A 19,076-nucleotide genomic window follows, 5' to 3' on the forward strand; every position below is an offset into this window, starting at 1 on the left:
AAAGTCTGAGAAACGGTCACAGTCCAGAGAAGCCTGGAGCGACATGGTGACGTATTCCGGACAGGAACCTGGAACGGAAAAGACCACCAGGCCGAAAACTAAGGACAGCTGAAATAAAATATAGGCTTATGGGCTTTAGTCAATTTTTAAAAAACGTATTAGATACATGAAAATGATATACGATTTACAAATCCGTCGCCTAATATTTATTTATTGAGCATATTGGGAGCCTGGCACTGTGGTAGGGATGGGAACACAGAAAGAGGTAAGTGTCCTACGCTCAAAAACAGCGAGTCATGAAAAATAAACAACTATGACAAAAAGAACAGAAGACTGTATCTCCTGGAGGCAGTAAGAAAGGCTTAAGATGGGAAGACTATCAAACGCATCAAGGAGTTCATGAAGGTTAATTGACCGCCTAACGCAGGTTGGGAGCCCTCCTCTCCATCCACCCAAATCACCCTCGCCCCACCTTTTCTCCTCCCATGCGTTTAACCCAGTGACAGGTCGGTTCCACGTAGGCCTACTATGCGCGTGCGCATCATCGGTTCGGCGATCCTTCGCATCGACGCGCTCAGCAGCAACTTCTTCTGCCTGGTCACCGCCAGCGTAGGCGCTACCACAGCTGCAGTCGCCGCCGCCATTTTAACGGCAGGAAGAGTCTGGTTCTGGGACAGCTGGGGACAGTGGTGGTGCCTGGTACGGACGGTTTCCGCCCACGTTAGCCCCTCCAAACTTGCTCGTGTTAGGGCTACAGCCCTCGGTATTGCCTGTATTTTCACTAGGTCCCTGTCGTTGTCCCCAGCCATCCTGTCCCTCTGTCTTTAGTCTCTTTTCTGCTTCCTCATCCTTCAGCTTAGCCGGAAGCTTTGCCTGGAGCTGTTGTTATGCAGCCCCAACCTCTATTAAAGCAGCCGCTTCGATTCCCGGGACTGAATTGTGGCCGCCCAGCCCCCATTCCCCGCCCCGATCTGGTCCGAGTTTATTTTCCGCGGCTGTAAACCGGAAGGGCTCTGAGCTGCAGTGCCCGCTCCGGGCCGGGGGATCTGTGCCCGGTAAGGGGGCGAGTTCTGGCCTCCTTAGGGTACGGGGAGAGCTTGGACTTTGGTCCTGACGTGGTGGAGGACACACCTCCGAAGAGTGGACGTTACCTCAGTTGTCTGTTGTTGGAGTTTAATCGGTCACTCGTCTGTTTTGTTGTGTTCTTTCCCAGGAATAACTTTACCAAAGGAAAGCTATTTTGCGAACTGCCCTCTCCAGTGGAGATGGCCAATGTGAGTACATTATCTCCTAAGAATCAGCATAGTAAACTAGTTTGGGAATGTTAGGAAATGAAAGAACGGGTTTAATTATGATGGCATTGGGTGGCATAGTGTTAGACATAATGTATCAAAAATGTCAGGGGAAGCAAGTGGTGTGAAATTGTGTTATGCTTTGAAGGTGGTAGCATTCTTTTCACTGCAAATACACTTATTTATACAATTTGACTTGTACAGATGTGGAAATTCAAGCACCCTTTCGGTATTTTAAAATACAGCGTCTCAGTAAATATTAGAATCTATGTTTAGGCCCTTTTTTATCTTTTGGGTTAGCTAAACTGAAGGGTGTTTTTTTCTTTTCTTTTCTTTTCAACAGTTTCTGTATTGGAAGTGACCTTCCAAATCCTACAAAATAAGAACAGGAGATACTCTCACACACCAAAGATATTTATTGACTGTAACTTTCCAGTGATTAGACACATCCTATCTATAGAATTCATATGTAGCGGTCATAAGACATATATAAAAACAGCTACAATTAAAGTATAATAATTTTTTTAGAACCGACACAAAGGTGCAATGCAGATTCAAGGCTTTGTGGAGAGGAGTTTGGGATCACTTCATGAGGGAAACATTTAACTTTTGAAAGGTTTGAAAGATGGGTGAGATTTGTATAGTCTAAAATATGAGCGGGAAGGACAGGAAGGTATATTCATAGAACTCCCCACCCCGCCTACCCCTCTGAAAAATTAAAAAGTCATTGCTCCCTGCTAACCTAAATGTAAGATGTGTGAAAGAGATAAGTGGGAGATAAGGTTGAATTGTGAGGTTGGTACCAAGTAAATGAGAACCTTGAATGCCGAACTCAGTAATTTAGACTTTATTCCTTAAATTGTGATTATTCACTTAGAGCTGTGTACTAGGAAGACTTATATGGCAGCAGTTAGCCAGGATGGTATTTCTGTAATTGAACATGATATATTAAGTCTAAAGTGTGACTGTAGAGACAAGTCATAAGAGTAGATTACTAGTCTTGGCCAAGTTCTACGGTGAATTTTTGCCTGCCCGTAACCTGCACAGAAAAAGAATGCTGTAAAAGAAGTATGTGGCACTTTCAAAGGAGAGAAATTAATTGAAGTAGAATAGAAAGCTATTATTTGACCTGGTTTTATTTTGGTTTAAATGAATAAATTATAATAGTTCAGTAGGGAAGATCCTTTTGTAAGTCTTTTGTTAGAAAGAAGTTCATATTAAAGTAAATTTTAAGTTTCAGTATCCAAATGTACGTTAACAATTTTTGTGTTAATTTATATGGATTGTAAATTCTGGATGGATGTTACTAATGATATGCAGATAGGTGTTTCATAACAAGGGGCAAAAATGTTGATGTTTCAGAGTCTAGACAGGTAAATTAAGATGCCTTCATGGGGACTATCACAAAGCCTTTCTGTTAAAAGGGGAGCAGCCTTCCCTTAGCCACAGTGATTTGTTGCTAACTAATGCCATTTGGTTATGTGAGTCCAATACTGCCAGGTCTTCTGAGTTTTCAGGAAGAGCCAAATTTCTGGACCTTTTGTGTAAATATTTCAATTACTCAATGTTTGTATTTAATTCAAATATCTTGCAACACTGGGGGCTGCAAAAAATATCTGGATAGATTTGGATGCACTGCATAAACTACCAGTTTTTAGTTTTTGTACAGACTGTATTTTCTCACATGATCAAAAGCAGAACCTCGTCCAAAGGCAGTGCACAAAAGGCACTTTCTTTTTATATACTAATAAGGATTTTAAAGTTAAAACATAATAGCATGTCATCTTCCTAAGTCTAGAAGTTTGAATTTAATCATATATAAAATATGTACTTACCCTCAAACTAGAATGAAGTCTCTGCTGTAATTTTGTCTTGCTTTTTGGCAATTACTTTTTATTATGTTCACCAGCTAAACCAGTCGTAAAATCTGTCAGGTGGTCAGAAAATACTCCACTTCCACAATTAGAGATTTGAGGTTTTTTTTTTTTTTTTTTTTTTTTGAGATGCAGTTTCACACTTGTTTTCCAGGCTGGAGGGCAATGGCAGGATCTCCACTCACTGCAAGCCTGGCTCCTGGGTTCAGGTGGTTCTCCTGTCTCAGCCTCCCGAGTAGCTGGGATTATAGGCACTCACCACCACGCCTGGCTAATTGTCTTTTTTTGTATTTTTAGTAGAGACAGGGTTTCACCATGTTGGCCAGGCTAGACCTCAGGTAATCCACCCGCCTTTGCCTCCCTAAGTGCTGGGATTACAGGCATGAGCCACTGCACCCGGCCAAGATTTGAGAATCTTACAGGTTAACGGGTAAGATTTGAAACAGATTAGTACTGTCATCAACTGTCCCTTTCAGTAGGCAATTTAGATACTGGTTTATTTTGCCATTAAAATGAAATTTGGTGATTGGATTTTCTTAGGCTAGGAACAAAACTAGTAATTATGTAACTTTTGTTAAAAGTTGTATCACCAAGAAAAGAATGTCAAAATATAATCTAATGGCCTTGATAGACAGGCTGAAATAATAATTAATAATAGGCAATTTTTGAAATAATTTGGATGATCTTCCTTTTACTTCTGTTTTTTGCTTGTGAAACGATGTGAATGATCGCAGATTGTAGATTAATCATCCTGGAACTAGTTCTAATAACAGTGTATAGAATTGTTATGGAAAGTAAATAAAACAATGTATATGTAAAGCACTTACTATAGAACTTGGACCCATAGTGTCCAGCATCAATTGATTATTACTGTTACATGCTCTCAAATATTGTCCCCTTCAGGTAATCTTTTATTTTGCTGCTGCTTATTTTGAGCCCTTGCTGAAAATATTTTTGGAATTTGAAATTTTAGATTCCTTTAGATCTTGGGTGCATTCTCTTAAATATCTTTAGTTGTAAAGGTAAATTTGTAATATATAAACACCCAAAAGTCTGAGTTTGTTTGTAAGTAAAAAGCCAAGTAATTACCATTTTTGTTTCTTTGGGCATGTTGGGTACAGACCCCAAGAGAGGCTGCTTAAATTTTAGGCAGACAGAATTCTTTGGAGACACGTATCACCAAGGAGGTTATATTTATACAGGTCTTAAAAAGTAAGAATTTGCTAGAATTTTCTAGAACGATAAGGAAACAGTATCTTCTAGAAGAAATCTTACGGCAGTATAAAGAATGAAGAGAAATATGGGAAATGTCGGGGAGATATATTTATGTGATTGAAAAGTAGAGTAAGGGAAGTGAGGGTAAATTTGTAGGAAATTATGTCAGAAAGACAAAAAGACCAGTTAGGATGCACTCTTATACTTAACGGTGAAAAGGTGGAAGGAAAAAAATAGGTTGAATTTTAGAATACTGTACTTTGTGAAAGGGAAATAGAATAATTCTCAAGTGTCAGATGGCTGGATTTTTCCAATATCCTAGTAACTAATTTTCACACCACCTCTCTACTGCTCCTCCAGTCCATTTTTTATACCGCCCTTAGTGGTACATTTCTTGAAACAGCCTTTGTTTTTGTCAGTTTACTCTGACTCTTTCCTGCCTACAAATTAAAATTCTTACTATCTTGCTGTAACAAGCCCTTTACCATCTGAGTTAAATATACAGTCTTATATAGTTGCCCATAAGTTCAATTTCAAACCTTTTTTTTATTGCATTCTTATACCTACCCTCACTGAATTTGTCACTCTTTGAAATATGTCTCTATTCCTTTGTTCCTGAAAGTCACTGGTTGAAATGCACCTTTTCCCAAGCAAATTTTTATTGTCTTCAAAGCTTAGTGTATCCTCCATGAAATTAATTACCTTTTCTCCCAAAGATTTCTTAATAATTATTCAAATCTTTTCATAGCATTTCACAGATGATTTGGTGTTTGTTCTTAATATCTTTTTCACTAAACTGAGAGTTGCCAGTGTGTGTGTGTGTTTTAATACAAATATCCGGATAGTGCATATTTTAGACTTTGTGGGCCATAGAATCTCTCTTGTAACTACTTAACTGTGCCATTGTGGTGGGAAAGTGACCATAGGCAATACATAAATTAGTATGGCTATGTTACAGTAAAACTTTATTTACCAAAACAGTGGGCTGTATTGGGAAATCATTCGCCAATCCCTGCATTAAATTGTTCTGACCCAAGTACTTTGTGAAAAAATTTATGAATGAAAGATATTTACACATTCATCCATTGTAATACGTGATCTCACAGTCTAGTAAGTGAACATACAAGTAGAAAAAAATGTACCACAAAGATATGTGCTGAAATGGAGAAAAGCAGACATTGCCGTGAAACCACAATGAAAGGACAGTATGGGAGAGAATTAGCATAATTTATAGCAGTAAAAGAAGAGAGGAAAGTTCGAAAGTAACAGATTTTGGTCCAAAGAGATGTTTTGAGAGTTCTTTATTGAGGATAGAAGAATCTTCTTCGTTGTGCTACCTTTTTAGTGTGTTTAAGTAAGACAACTTTTAGATGTCTATTCTCTCATGTGTGACACTCTTGAATTCTAGCCTTTATTGAAAAGTACATAGACTTTTACCCAAACTAACTCATTACTTGTTTTTTTTCAATATTTATTTTTAGTTTTAAAATTACAAATATACATAATGCTTGTCATATAGTAGGTGTTCAGTAAAAGTAGAATGTTGGTTTTTAAAAGAACCTTGCAGTGTGAAGATTTGCCAGAGATTGTCTATGTAAGTATAACATTTATATTCAGAAGAAATAATTTTAATTTTGTGTCATTTTTAGGTGCTTTGTAACAGAGCCAGACTGGTTTCCTATCTCCCAGGATTTTGCTCTTTAGTTAAAAGGGTTGTCAATCCCAGAGCCTTTTCGACTGCAGGATCGTCAGGTTCGGATGAGTCTCATGTGGCCGCTGCACCTCCAGATATATGCAAGTGAAAGTTGTTATTGCTTTACTTATAATTGTTTCAAAACATTTCTAGTTGTATTTCCTCTAATATTTCTTCTTAAGGCTTAATGGATTTTTCTGAAGTTGTGTTTATTCTGTTGAAAATGAATCACAGCTCTGCCTAAATATATTTATGTCAGAAAGCTACAGTATAAAAAAGGAAGAAAGAATAAGTACTGGTTTCTAAAACTTCTTAAACTTTTTCTATCTTCAAACATAGAGTCTTCCCTGAAACAAATCTCCTTTTGGTCCTGTTAAACCATATTATTATTTCTTCCCATTCTTTGCTAAATTTCATAAGTGTACCTTGTACTTTTTATGTGTTAGTGTTTATTTAACTTACCTGCTTTCTACAAAGTCTATTTCTTCTCATCTGTTTGGTACACCGCTACCATGCTAATCATTCTAAAATATTTTAACCACATCACTTTCTTGAAAAACCTGTTACCTTTCATTGCTTTCAGCAGTAGTTCCCAGACTAACGTCAAGCCATGAAGCATTATTCAAGGTTAAAAAGAAAAAGTGGGGGTAGGGGGGATAGTCTCTGTGGTAGGTAAGTTTGAGAAATGCTATATGCCATATTCCTGTCTTGGAGGCTTATAATGCACACTAAAATATTAAAGACTCTTAGAAACTTAACCTAATGTGTCCCAAAGATATTGGACATGGAATCCTTTTTTCATGGCACACATTACTTACAGTGTAATTTAAGTTCACTTGAGCATTCAGAGCCGTCCATCCTGCTCAAGTTTTCTAACTCTCTGACTACTCCCCAATTTACGTCACCCGAAGACTAACCATATATTTATAATAAATGAAAGATTTGCCATTCAAATTATGTAAGGGATTGGTATCTGGAATATATAAAGAATTTGTAATAGATCAATAGGAAAAGACAACCTGAAAGAAAAATCAGAAAACAAAAGGACATGAATAGGCCTTTCCCAGAAAAGAAAACCTAAAATGACCAGTAAACATACGGTCAAATCCACTGCCCAAATCTACTATTAATATGGGACGTGTGTTTTCTGTAAAGAGAACTAGAGATTGTTAGACCTTTAAAAACCATCTTGTTCAAAAATAGCTAACAGGTTTTCTCTTGGGAAGTGACTTGAGTAGTCATTAGTGGCTGTCTGTATAGAGCCTTGTTATTCAACATGATCTGCATCAGTATCATTTAGGAGCTTGTTAGAAATGCAAAATCTTGAGCCCCACTCCAGACCTTTTAAATCAGAATCTGCATTTAAACTAGATCCCAGATGTATCTTAAGTACGTCTTTAGAGTTTGAGAAGCATTGGACTAGAGTTTATGTTGAGAATCTTGAGACATCGTCTGGGTTCAGCAGGAAATGGTTCCATGATTGATGGGCGATGTATGCCCTAAGTGTGGAAGAGGGATATGGTGGCTCATGATCTAGGAATGAGGCAGCCATACTGACATAGCCATTTTCAGTTACTTAGTTCTCTGACAGGATATTTTTAAATATCTATTTTTATTGCTAAGTAATATGCAAAGCAGTTGTCCCTGTTTCTGTAAGCCCAGATCGCTGCTCTGAGTAATTTTTAGTTTAATTTTCTACTTTATTCTCTTCTGAATCTTTTTGAATTTTTTGTAAGTTAGTATTGTTTTTAAGTTTTAAGTGAATAAAGTAATGTGGTTTGTTCTGTATTTGCAATCCATGTTAACTCACGTGGCTGGTAAACAGAGCATTAGGTCACGTGATGCATAATTTTTTTCCCATTCATGTTTTGTGCCACCAGATAACAGCAGCAGAATGACCCTCTCCAGACGACCATTACTAAGTTTAGCGTCTTTCATTTTAGATCTTCTCTTTACTTAAAAACATGGGCCTGGCACAGTGGCTCATGACTATAATCCCAACACTTGGGGAGGCTGAGGGAGGAGGAGACCTTGTCTCTACCAAAAATAAACAAAATTAGCTGGGCATTTTGGTGTGCACCTGTGGTTCCAGCTACTTGCGAGGCTGAGGTGGACTGCAGAGGTCAAGGCTTCAGTGAGCTGCGATCACACCACTGTACTACAGCCTGGATGACAGAGACCTGTCTCAAAAACAAAACAGAACAAAACAATACACAAATATGAGGATGTAAATGTTATTATACATGCTGTTCTTTGACTTAGCTTTTTCTTTTAATGCATTGTATCCTGGATTTCATTCAGTGTCAGTATGTAAAGGTTTATTGTCTTCTTTTTAATGACATTCAAGCATTTCTTAGTATGGATTATTTTATTCAGTCTTTCCCCTAATAACAGACTTGCCTGTAATCTGTCAATCAGTTGCTTTGATTAGTGTTTTGGAAACAATAGGAAACTATCTATATTCACACAGGAAAACAGATTTTAAAGATCTTTTAGATAAAAATATACATAATTTTAAGAAGAACATTCTTTCAGTCTACCAATATACTTGACTATTAAGGAGAAACTGTTCCTTTTGTTGTTTCTCTTCAGGCTCTCGAACAGTGTGGCCTGATGAAACTATGGGACCCTTCGGACCTCAAGATCAGAGGTTCCAGCTTCCTGGGAACATAGGTTTTGATTGTCACCTCAATGGGACTTCTTCACAGAAGAAAAGCCTGGTTCATAAAACTTTGCCTGATGTTCTAGGAGAACCTTTATCAAGTGAAAGACATGAGTTTGTGATGGCACAATATGTGAATGAATTTCAGGTAAATTGTTGGTAACATTTATTGTGGTTTCCTGATTGTTAATGCTATATTACTCTTGATTATTATAAGCATATTACTTTTGTTGAAAAAGTTAAAAATCAATTCCAATACCTGTATATACAAAAACAGCATATATAGCTTTGGAAGACTTGGCATTGTCCTCTACAAAGTGTTTGCTATATAATTTTTGTACTGTAGATTATAATATTTTTAAAATATTTCTTCAAAAATATGTTTTTAAGTATAGATATAATGTAATTATATCTATATACTGGAAATTTAGGTTTCCTGTTTTTCACTTTTAATAAATGGCAATTAAATTTGTACATGGATCTGATTCCAACTGGTTCTGTATTCCTCTAGCCATTTAAAAGCTTAAGAAAAATTTGAGATCTCTGAAATTGTTCAGATATAATAATAAAAAGGACCCAGTTTCATAAGTTTATTTTTTCTTAAATAATTTCTTAAGGTTGGTTTTTTTTTCTTCATTTTTAAACATTTTTAACTTGCATTTGTGATTGTTTAAAGTGGAAAGCTACATGCAATTCAGGGTTCCTGTCAAACCCCTGATGTTTATCATTTTTCATATTTTTGCATAGTTTTAGGCTGAGTTTTTTTTTTTTTTTAATCAAAGCCATATTATAAGCAGCAGCAATTCCTTACTTTTGAGTTATATTAGATGACCTGACACTGAGACACAGTTGACCAGTCCTATGTTTTTATCAGATAATTCCTTCTCAGCCTTCTTGGCTTCTTGTTCTTCCTGTCTGTCAATTAAATTACATTTCCCCTAAGTTTCTGTCCTACAACTTCTCATTTGAATCACCCCTTGGACACTTAATCCGTTGGCTCCTCCACAGTCTATGTTTTTATAATTTCTAATTCAGTATTTCTCTTTCTGACATTTCCAGTTCTATATTTCTATATGCCTACTGAACCATCTTTGTTTGGATGTCTCGCAAGTCCCCAGATTTTGTGTGTCTAATACTGAAGTAATATTTTTTTTTTTCCCTTAAAAACCTGTTCTAACTCCTGTATAACCAATACTGTTAGTGGAATAACCATCCTCCCCTTTCTCCTAAGATAAAACTTAGAGCACCAACCTTCTCTCTCCATCATATCACTATAAATAATATAAAAATCACATCGCTTTTTTCTCTCAAGTTGCTCCTAAAATATTAGTGTCCTTTCAATTCTTTGCCAGAGTTCAAGGCCTGTTTGTCTTACCTGGATTTTTAGAGTCATTATAGCATGACACACAATGAAGATAGAATAAATCTGGGTTCAAAGATTGACTCTGCAGCTTACTTAATTTTGTGACCTCGAGGAAAATACTTAACCTTTCTAAGCTCCTGTTTCTTTTTTGTTGTTGTTGTCATTTTGTTTGTTTTTTTGTTTCGAGATGAAGTCTCGCTTCATCTCGTTTTGAGATGAAGTCACCAGGCTGGAGTGCAGTGGTGCGATCTTGACTCACTGCAACCTCCGACTCCCTAGTTCAAGTGATTCTCCTGCCTCAGCCTGCTGAGTAGCTGAGATTACAGGCGCGCACCACCACACCCGACTAATTATTGTATTTTTAGTAGAGGTGGGGTTTCACCGTGTTGGCCAGGATGGTCTCGATCGCCAGACCTCGTGATCCGGCTGCCTCGGCCTCCCAAAGTTCTGGGATTACAGGCGTGAGCCACCATGCCTGGCCACTCCTATATCTTTATATGTCAAATGAGGATAGTAATAATCTCTAGCCCACAAGATTTTTTTTTTTTTTTTTTTTTTTTTTTTCCGAGACAGAGGTTTGCTGTGTTGCCCAGGCTGGAGTGCAATGGCACGATCTTGGCTCATTGCAACCTCTGCCTCCCAAGTTCAAGCAGTTCTCATGCCTCACCCTCCCAACGAGCAGGGATTACAGGCATATGCTACCATTCCTGGCTAATTTTTGCATTTGATATTGCTATTTCTCATTGCCTGTAGACTAAAGTCCAAATTTCTTAATGCTGAATAAATGGCATTTCACAATTTTGATCCCTTATCCTTCCCACCTTATCTGCCACTACTTCCTATTCCCTCTGTACTCCAGCCACAACATACTTGCCATTTTTCTTGAATACAACATTCTGTGTCTTTGCACTTTATTGTCTTTTGCTGCACTGTTTTTCCTCCTGAATTCATAATCTCTATACCATCTATTTTTTACCTGTCAGATATATTAACTTGTAGCTCAAATATCACCATTTCAATCATTTCCTGATTCTTCCCAGCAAAGTGTTTCTTCCTCATCTGTGCCCCTAGAAGACTTTATTCGTAACTCGATAGCACTTGTCATATTGAATTGCATTTATTTGCTTGTGCTTTTTTTTTTATTAGGCCTGAAATCGCTGAAAGTAAGGACTGAATTTTTTACCATTGCAGTGCCTTCTCCTGTCATAGTGCCTGATGTATAGTAGGCTCTCAGTAAATTTCAGTTGAATAAAAGCCTCTAAGCTCTTCCTGTAGGAGAGGCTGTATTATTTAGTCATGTATCTTGTAAGTTAGTATCATTATCCCCATTTTACAGATTATAGAAGAAAAGGTAATTAAATATATTACCATAAAATAGAAGACGTAACATTATGAGACACATTATGGCATTTTAGTTACTTAGCCAATTTCTGTTCATAGCAAGTTTTAGAATATCAGTATATTTATATAGTCATGATCTGCTGTATTCACATTTTTTGAACTTCCAAATCTTATATTCATTGTAGAGAAAAGTTTGAGTAAATGAAAAAACATCATTACCTCACCTCCCAGATAGATTATAATTATTTGTAAAAACAAACAAAAAGCTTTCTAAGGAAGGCAAGTTTATAACAGGCAAGATACCGTTCTATTTGAACTCCAGATTTTGTTGACTTACATCCTTGTTCTCCTTAGGGTAATGATGCACCTGTTGAACAAGAAATTAACAGTGCAGAAACTTACTTTGAAAGTGCCAGAGTAGAGTGTGCAATACAAACATGTCCAGAATTGCTGCGAAAAGGTACGTCATGCTTTATATTTTGAAACACTGTTACTAATTTTTTAATATGTTGAATAATGTCCTCTATAGAAATTGGAATGCTCTATACCTTAATATTATATTTTACTGTATCTGGCTGGAAGTGATTACATGACCAAGATAAAGGCGTTCAAATGTCCTGTGACATCTGACCTCATGCTGCCATTAGATAGGAAGAGTAAAATTTTTATAACTTTTTTCCTAAGGGTAAATTAAAGTCATTTTTACTCCTGGGTGATTATTAGAGTTATAATTTTATGAGTTAATATAATACTGAAAAATCTTAGTAGGCATTTTTGAAAATTATATTAACCCCAAATAATGTGTAATCCTACTTACCCTTCAGGATTGTTGGTAGTAATATTTCAGTTCATCCAACAAAAGCAGAAGTAAACAAAACTAAGTTTAATTTTACCCTTTTCAAAAATAATATACATTTATAAAAATCTAATGCCACAGTAATTTTACTTAATCAGCATTTTTCTAAAGAAGTACTTTTAACCTTCTTTAAAAATTTGTTCTTTAAAAATCAAATTCTTTTCTACCTGGAATATTTATTCTTATTTGTAGATTTTGAATCACTGTTTCCAGAAGTAGCTAATAGCAAACTACTGATTCTGACTGTAACACAGAAAACTAAGAATGATATGACTGTTTGGAGTGAAGAAGTAGAAATTGAAAGAGAAGTGCTCTTAGAAAAGGTAATTCTTTCAATTGCTAATAATTTAATTTTATGGTCACTAAGTAACAGTGAACGAGTGTCTTAAAATGATGACTTTTTAAGGTCATTTAAAGGTCATTTCCACCCTTTATTCATTTTCCTCCAAAGTGTTGTAATGCTAAAGGACTTACATTTTTTTTGAGAATAAAAGTGCTTTTTTAGTATCCTTAAAAATTTAGATTCTGTTTATTACTTTCCTCAATTTATTTTTTAAAAGTCTATTTTGGAAAATTTGGAAAATGACAAAAAGGTAAAATTAACTCTTTGTCCTTCTCCCCTCAGCCTCCCCCTCCCCCTCCTCCTCCATCTCCCCCTTTATCTCCCCATCTTCCCTTTCTCCTGGGCTTAGAACATGTCAAATAATGAGTGAAAATTATGCCAGCTCTCTCCAAGAGTAAACAGTAACAGTATGCAATACAATAACAGTATAGTAATGTTTACCCACGTTTTTTTCTGTGTTTTGCTTTTAACCTAAAGTATGCTTTGACATGTTTCCATACTTACACATAGATATATTTCATTCTTTATAAAATCTGCATAGCATTATATCACATGGGTAAACCATAAACTTTTTAAATTATTTAAGAATTTTAACCGGGTGCAGTGGCTCCCACCTATAATTCCAACACTTTGGGAGGCTGAGGCCAGAGGATTGCTTGAGTCCGGGAGTTTGAGACCAACCTGGGCAATGTTGTGAGACGCTGTCTCTACAAAAAAAAAATTATCCAAGTGTAGTGTTGCGCACCTGTAGTCCTAGCTACTCTGGAGGCTGAGGTGGCAGATCACTGGAGCCTGAGAGGTCGAGCTGTAGTGAACCTTGATGGTGCCACTGCACTTCAGTCTGAGCAACAAAGTGAGACCTCCCATCTCTTATAAAAGAAGTTTCTTAGTCATTTATAAGTTTAAAATCCAACTTTTGCTATTATAGGCAACAAGCAGTGACAATCTTTTTACAAATACTTTTATGCATGCTAATATCTATAGATTCTTAAATAGAGAGTTGCTGAATCAGTGTGTATCTACCTTTTAAATTTTAATAAGACACTTCCAATTTGCCCACCAAAAAGATTGTTCTAGTATATAAACTGTCATGCTAGCTTACCCTGGGTGTTAGCAGTTCTTTCCAACTCAGGTTAGCTAAGGGGTTCAAGTCACTAACTTGAATTTAAAAATCCCGTTAGTGATTTCTATGCAGGATATTAGGAATTATTTTATGTTTTCTTTCGGATTAGATATATGGTTTTTATTTGTAAAAGTATTGTAATTTACATATTCAGCAATATTATAATTTCACATTTAAATGTCATATAGCTGCTAATAGATTTTGTGTGGTTTTTAACAATCACAAGCATATTATATAGTGATTAACAAAAGTTATAGAGAGGCGTAGGATATTTTCTATTTACATATTAATGCTTAGTAAATATATACTCATCACTATCATTGAAGTGCTAGAATATTATCACATGTATATTGCATTAGTTTTAATTTTTGGTCAGTTTAAGATTCTGAACCTAATTTGATAGTGACTCCAGTATAGTTCTAAGTTAGTTTCCTATAACCAGTTTCAGGGCTTTGAATGGCAACATGCTTCAACTTGAGAGTTTTAATTTTATAATGACTGAAGCTATTTTATTTTCTGTGAAAAAAGATTTTTTTGATTAAAGATTTATTCGTGATTATTTTGGAACCACACCTAGCTCTCCAAGTAAATATTTGATATTTTATGGTTTAAATCTATTCTAATTTTTTCCAGCAGATGTCAGTGTTGGTGAACAGAAATCCTAAGAAAAATACTTCAGCTTTGTGTTAATTTGAGATTCTTTCAGTTAACCTTTGTAAACATTTGATTGCATTGCATTGTTTTGCTCTCCTTGTAGTTTATGTATGATACATCTGTTCATTAAATTGAAATACATTCTAATGACTGTTTTCTAAGCCATATTCAGTAGTTTTCCTATTTTTAAGAATTGTGAGGATTAATAAAATACAGCAATAAATATTAAATATGGAAGATAACCTAAAGAATACAGTATTATCTTAATGGTTATTGTTAGTTTACAAGAAAGTATTAAGAGAAAAGTTACCTTAGGTCAACTAACTTTTTCTGGAAGGGGTGTTAAAAGACAAATTATCACAAATTTAAAGATCTAATTGGTTTTGATTTGAAATTCTAGAATCAAGCAACGCCTCATTCTGTAAAATAGATTGTTACAAACAGTTAAGCAGAGGAGGCTGGCTTTATACACGGCAAAGAGCTGGAGAAAGCAGCAATAGGAAACGAGAAGCAGATTATTCCTTTCAAAGTTACTTTCCTCATAGGGTTAAAACACAGGTGGCTTTCTTATGCTGGCTCAGGTAAACTAGGCCCATTCTGATTGGTTGCTGTGAATCTTGGTTTTTTTGTTGTTTGTTTGTTTGAAAACTAGTCTGTTTCAGAATTCAGTTAGATTAGGCAGTACCTAGCATGAGTGACTCTATTCTGGTTTGGTCTCATCTCCTGCGACCTAGTGCAGGAGGCTAGTCCAAAACAAGGAGCTCCCATAAAATTTGTTTAACAGGGGCCAAATAGTAAATATTTTAGCTTTTATAGGCCTTAGGGTCTCAGCTACCCAGCTCTACCCCTGTGTTGTTAAAGCATCTGTAGACAATATGTAAATGAATTGCCATGGCTGTGTCCACTAAAACTGTTTATCCAAACAGGCACCAGATCAGATTTGGCCCTTGGACAGTAGCTTACTAACCTCTGAATTACAATAAAGTCTTGATTTAAGGCCTGGACTTTTGGAGATCTCAGCTGAAATACCACAATTAGTCAGTAAGGTCTTTTCATTCTGGGTGGGTCGGAAATCCATGTCTCCCAGCACTGCATGACACATGATCTCTAGGCCTCTCGGAATCTTGCCTCATGAGTGCACAGCTCAGCCCTTAGCTAAGAAACTATGGTGAATAGTTCTGCAGCCTAACTCAGGAGCCCATTTTATGTATCTCCTTCATTTCCAGTACCTTGCCTTACAAATCCCAGGTGCCTCAGCTGTCTCGAACTCTTGCTTTCTACCTCCTCAGCTCCAGTGACAGCATCATTTTGCTTGGGCTCTAGTTCTTTGCCCTGTGACAGGCAAATGTCCACAGACAGAAAGCTGGAGCAAATATGGGGATTTTTTCATTTGTTTCCCTTCTCTCAAAGGTCTTGTCTCACCTGTTGTTCAGGGTCTAAAAATAGTTACCTTGTATATTTTGATCAGTTTTATAGTTTTACAACAGGATTGCGAGTTCAGTACCTGTTAACTCTGTTACGGCCAGAAGTGGAACTGTGCCCTTGATTTTTTTGTTTTGTTTTGTTTTTTGAGACGGAGTCTGTCTGTCGCCCAGGCTGGAGTGCTGTGGCGTGATCTCGGCTCACTGCAACTTCTGCCTCCCGGGTTCAAGCAATTCTTCTGCCTCAGCCTCCTGAGTAGCTGTGTGCCCTTGTTTTTAAACATTCATCATCTCTTCTTTATTTCAACATTGTAATCTGGTCTTAATATTTGTTACTGTCTTTTCACTACTTAGACTTCTGATAAAGCTAATAAAATAGCTTATAAATTAGGATGGTAAGACCACAATTTTTATACATGCACATGGTAGTAGTAATTGTACACTATACAAAAGATAGAGAAGAGTATATAATGAAAAGCAAGTACCTTGTTTAAGTACACCATTTACCAGGTTATATTATTTTTATGTGTTTTTTCAGAATGATTTCATGACTATGTGAGTAGATAGATGTATTTTGAAGGACACACAAACAAGTAAATGTTTTTAAACAACTTTCTTTCAAACGAATGAATGTTTCAGATCTTTTCATTAAGAGCATTTTGTTTTCCTTTACCTATTTCTATTAAAATACCTATTTAGTATTTTACCTGTATCTGTTATCACCGTAATAATAGAAAATAGCAACCATAGTTGATAGTTTATGACAGATTCAGAAGTTAGTAGCATAGAACTGATTAGAAGTAGTTCATAAAGTAAGAAAGAATTCAAAAGAAAATGTGTAGAATTTAGTCTTTTTAAAATAAAGTGTTGTATTTACAATCTTCTGGAATGGTCAAAATAATCTTATGCTTTTATAGTCTAATTTGCTATTGGTTTTTATTTTTTATTAATCTTGAGTTCTTTTCTGAAACAAGATAGTCACTTAAAATTTTATTTAAAAATAAAACAATCTCTAGTAATGCTATCTTTAAGCATATTATTTGTGACTTTCAATGCAGTTCATCAACGGTGCTAAGGAAATTTGCTACGCTCTTCGAGCTGAGGGATATTGGGCTGACTTTATTGACCCATCATCTGGTTTGGCAGTGAGTAATTATCATTTGAAAATCAAATTATGTGAAGTAGAGATGATTTTTATTATAAAATTTGTTTATAACTTTGGTAATAGATTAAGACTTTTTAAAAATCTCACAATTTTACCCAAATAAATACTACTGTGAGTCACTGGAATTCACAACTTTTGAGAGACCTCTATCACTCACAGTTAAGTTTCTCCATCACTTCAATTTTTTTGATTAGAAATGTTTTTACTTTCTGTTCTCACTAGTAGATATTATATATTTGAGTTGCATTGCATAAGTGTGTTTACTTTTTATAACTTGAAAACTATAAATTGGTACAGTCTAGTTTCTGTAAGGAAGAAATAATTATTATTAGAATTAATTGATTAAAATACAGGTGGTAAAAATAAATACTTAGACCAGTAAATTTTTGGAAATTAACATTTATAGGGTTATACTTTGAAGAAATAACTGAACTACCACTGTAGTCACATTTTAAATTCTGGATATATCTTTCAGTAACAAGTAGTAATCAAATCATTTTCTGAATCTTAAGATAGGAATATATACCATTTCTTCTCAAAGTCAAATAAGATATCGAGAAATGGAAAACTTGCTTGGTCTTTAGTTTCCTTGTCTTGAAAATGATGGTGAACTATAGATAATTGTCTAAGGTTTATTCCATCTTTAAAGGATGTGCAATAGTATGCGTTTGATTCTAGGTAACATGAAATTTGCTAGATCATTTCACATTTCCGGAATGCATAGGAATTGGGGAAAAGGGGTGTTAAGGCAGTTTAAGTGTTGCATGTGACTTTTTACTTACTTAGTTTTTTAAATATTTGGAATATTAAAGTAGATAGGTGTCATGTTTACCTAAAAATTATTACTAAAATGTCTTTCTTACTAATGAAAATACTTCATTTTTATTTCCTTAGTTTTTTGGACCATATACAAACAACACTCTTTTTGAAACTGACGAACGCTACCGACATTTAGGATTCTCTGTTGATGACCTTGGATGCTGTAAAGTGATTCGTCATAGTCTCTGGGGTACCCATGTAGTTGTAGGAAGTATCTTCACTAATGCAACACCAGACAGCCATATTATGAAGAAATTAAGTGGAAATTAGCAGAAATGTCCATTTATTTGCTGTACTATTTGTATGTGATCTTTGGATTGATCTATAAACACTGTCATACTAAAGTTTTTAAAATAGACTTATTTCTAAGTATTTATTTCAGCATTTATGAATTTACAACATTGGCAAGTGATTTGGGACTTTAACATTGCAAATCTTCGTTATTCATATCATTGAATACACATTGAGCACATCCACATTGTATGGGATGTGGTAATTAGCTTGTAACCAGGGTATGATCTGCTATTGTTATTTCTCCCCGTTTTTGGAAAAAGGCCTCAGTTTTAATTATTTTCTTCCCAAAATAAATCACACATTTGGTTACAATAATGTGTGTTTTCATTACAATATTTTTAAAATACCATCATTATTGATTCTTAAGTTTCTGTATTAATCTTTTTAAAGTTCTTTTTAATAATGCAGTTGAGAATTTTGGATTCATTGTAGACTTTACTTTTTCAAATTTTCTTTTATCTTTATTGTCTATTAAAGTGTTGTGGTACCAGTCTGAGTATTACTTTGAAATAATTTATGTTCAGGAAAAGAAGAAGAAGGATAATATATCTTTAAACACACGAGTCTTGTCCTTATCCCTACTAAAAAAGGTAATTCTCTCTTAACTCCTAAGTTGAGACAGATAAATAAAACTATGCCTTAACTGCCAAATCTATTTTCAATTTTAGCAATAGGCAGAAACTGCAGTACTTTACAGAGGTGCCTTATTTGAGATGGGGCTTGTTTTTACAGCATTAGAAACTTCAAAAGAATTATCTTTCATTTTTGAACCTTTTCTAATAGAAATAGGCAGATCTAAGGAGTAAAAGTAACTTCTACAAAATGAATTGAAATAGATTTTTTCTGTCTTTTCATGAAATGCCTGTTTTGAAAAGGACTACATGGAGATAACTTTTTAATCACACCTTGTTTTAAAACCCCTAGCTTAGTTAACATGTCATTTGATAAGAGGTGTTGCTTA

The 19,076-nt window shown here is 35.4% G+C and overlaps 1 protein-coding gene across 2 annotated transcripts; it reads left to right on the top strand.

The window, feature by feature from the left end:
• Positions 1 to 519: 519 nt before the first annotated feature.
• Positions 520 to 18,430, top strand: MMADHC (metabolism of cobalamin associated D). 2 transcript variants are annotated; one of them, XM_050750421.1, is made up of 8 exons: positions 520 to 699; positions 1,214 to 1,274; positions 6,031 to 6,175; positions 8,667 to 8,884; positions 11,795 to 11,900; positions 12,489 to 12,619; positions 16,896 to 16,982; positions 17,897 to 18,430. In XM_050750421.1, the coding sequence occupies exons 2-8, from the start codon at positions 1,266 to 1,268 to the stop codon at positions 18,089 to 18,091; spliced, it is 891 nt and encodes a 296-aa protein (XP_050606378.1). In that variant the 5' UTR covers positions 520 to 699; positions 1,214 to 1,265; the 3' UTR covers positions 18,092 to 18,430. The 2 variants fall into 2 exon arrangements, with proteins under 2 accessions (XP_050606378.1, XP_050606377.1); XM_050750420.1 differs by lacking the exon at positions 520 to 699 and having other exon boundaries at positions 832 to 1,274.
• The last annotated feature ends 646 nt before the right edge of the window (positions 18,431 to 19,076 follow it).

The sequence above is a fragment of the Macaca thibetana genome, chromosome 12 (assembly GCF_024542745.1).
Source record: "Macaca thibetana thibetana isolate TM-01 chromosome 12, ASM2454274v1, whole genome shotgun sequence".
NCBI lineage: Eukaryota > Metazoa > Chordata > Mammalia > Primates > Cercopithecidae > Macaca > Macaca thibetana.

Bases quoted from the DNA above. Each gene is read 5' to 3' on its own strand.
- MMADHC (XM_050750421.1), top strand. The intron at 6,176-8,666 runs GCAAGTGAAAGT...GTTTCTCTTCAG, and splicing joins CGCTGCACCTCCAGATATAT to GCTCTCGAACAGTGTGGCCT. The intron at 12,620-16,895 runs GTAATTCTTTCA...CTTTCAATGCAG, and splicing joins GAGAAGTGCTCTTAGAAAAG to TTCATCAACGGTGCTAAGGA.